Source organism: Pleuronectes platessa, chromosome 3 (genome assembly GCF_947347685.1).
Source record: "Pleuronectes platessa chromosome 3, fPlePla1.1, whole genome shotgun sequence".
NCBI classification, from domain to species: Eukaryota; Metazoa; Chordata; class Actinopteri; order Pleuronectiformes; family Pleuronectidae; genus Pleuronectes; species Pleuronectes platessa.
In genome coordinates this window covers 2792339-2794370 of record NC_070628.1, presented here as the reverse complement: position 1 = coordinate 2794370, position 2032 = coordinate 2792339, and the positions used below count along the sequence as shown (strand labels likewise).

Below are 2032 nucleotides of genomic sequence, written 5' to 3'. Positions count from 1 at the left end.
AAATTGTACAACCCTCGAAGCTGTGTGTTTGTTTGTTTATTCCAGCGTGTGTGTGTGTTTGTCTTTCTTTGAGCATGAGATTAGCGGCAGCAAGCCAGACTGGCGCTGGGTTGTACCAACCTCCTCCCTCTCATAAAGGATTGACCCCGTGAACTGTGGCCCAATATAGACCAATAGCCCCTTTAATTAGGAAATCACTGTGTGTGTGTGTGTCTGTGTGTAACTCAGCAACAAAGAGCTCAGGACGCCTCAGTTCCATTTCAGCATTTTATTACAAATATTTACAACATGAATTCGATCAAACGAATAAAAAGAGCAGCTTGAAATCTGAGGTAATGTTTTTGGTTCACACTTGGACAACAGGAACATTTCAGTGACTTGAAAACACAGAAAGTTTAGATTAATGCTCCCATCACCAGGTTCGTCCTTCTCCAAAGCTCCACGTGAACACAGCTTGTAGGACAGTGCAAAGCAGTAGTATTGATTTATTAAAGTCCACAGCAGCAGCAGCTGGATGTGTGTGTGTGTCTGTGTGCGTCTCCACTGCTCTTCCTCTCTGTGTCAGAGTCTGATGTCCTCGTACAAAGGCAGGAAATTCCCTGAAGTCCTGCTCCTGTGTGTGAGTCTGTGTGAGTCTTTGTGTGTCTGTGGTCAAACGTTCAGCAGCGCCTCACTTATTCTCTGTGTGACTCACTGATTCTCTGCTGAATCACACATTCACACACTTTGAGTCAGCAGCAGTCACTTGTTTGGACTCATCTCCGTGAAGGTGAATCACTGGGGGGGGGGAAGTAAGTGAACCAGTTCCCCTTCGGTTTTCCCCTCAAACTTTCCGGCCTCCCCGGTTCCCCTCCTCGGCCTGAGTCTCTGTCGCGCCTCCTTCTCGGCGTGTTGATCTCCGCTGGGGGCTTTTACGTGCCCGACCGGCTCACGCAGATCCGCCGCAGAGGTCGTGTCCCGGGACGGCCGATGTAGGTCAGCACCTCGGTGCGCAGAGGGATCAGATCGCCCTAAACGATCCACTCCTCTCGTAAGTCTCATTGGAGGCTATTTTCTCCCTCCATATGTTCAGAAGGCAGGTATAACCCGATTTAGAGACAAAGCGGTCAGGGACTCCACGGCCCCCGCGCGACAGCTGCCCAGCATGGCCGCGTACCTCTCCTCCCCGGGCTCCAGCCTCGCCCTCTTGCTGGGAAGGAAGTCAGGCGCCGCCGACACCTTCCCCCGGCGTTTCCTGGACTGCCTCGCGGGACTCTGGTTCTCTTTGTCCTCCGTGGATTCACCATCGAATTCTTTCTCCGAGCAGTCAGGCTCCTCCACCGCGGGCTCAGCTGTGGTCTGCTCGGACTGAGACTCGGAAGACTCCATTTGATCCCACGAGCAGGAGCCGGCTTCCATCGGCTCCGCGTCGGCCAGCTGCGCCTCGATCTCCCGGGAGGAGTGGTAGATGTCCCGGGCGGACCTCATGACCAGGGAGAGCAGGAGGCTCCGGTGGAGTCTCAGTCCGCCTCTCTGGGTCCGGGACGCGTACAGCTTGCTTATCGACACCGCCAGGATCCGTCTGGCTTCGGCGTTCACCTCCATTGCTGCTGTGGCGCTCATTGTTTTTACGCGTAATTACGCACGGTCGTTATTTGGCACTTTGACCGAAAGGCTCGAAAAATCTACTTTTTTCTTTTCCTGTCCAGAGTCAGACTTCGGTTTGGGTCTCTGCTGTTCACCCGGTGACGAGCTCAGAGAATTGAGAGCGTGTGAGCAGCAGGGTGGCGTTTTATTTCCTCTTTGACGTAACGTGGACTTCATTCCTCAGTGACAAACAGGCGCCGCCCACACCTGCTAGCTACACACAAACACACACACGCACACACATACACACACACACACACACGCACACACACGCGCGCGCGCACATACACCCCATCTGTTCCGTGAACCGTTTTTCTCACGGTCGATGTCTTTTATTATTTAAATGTCTGTGCGTAAAAAAATCTGTGGGTTAAACTCAGTTCCTCTTCCTCATGTTCACCTTTTA

General features: G+C 52.8%; 1 protein-coding gene across 1 annotated transcript; it reads right to left on the bottom strand.

The window, feature by feature from the left end:
• Positions 1 to 253: 253 nt before the first annotated feature.
• Positions 254 to 1782, bottom strand: ier2b (immediate early response 2b). The gene has a single exon (XM_053418406.1). It carries the CDS (start codon positions 1600 to 1602, stop codon positions 1069 to 1071), a length of 534 nt encoding a protein of 177 aa, XP_053274381.1. The 5' UTR covers positions 1603 to 1782; the 3' UTR covers positions 254 to 1068.
• Between the last annotated feature and the right edge of the window lie 250 nt (positions 1783 to 2032).

Bases quoted from the DNA above. Each gene is read 5' to 3' on its own strand.
- ier2b (XM_053418406.1), bottom strand. From the start codon at position 1,602: ATGAGCGCCACAGCAGCAATGGAGGTGAACGCCGAAGCCAGACGGATC.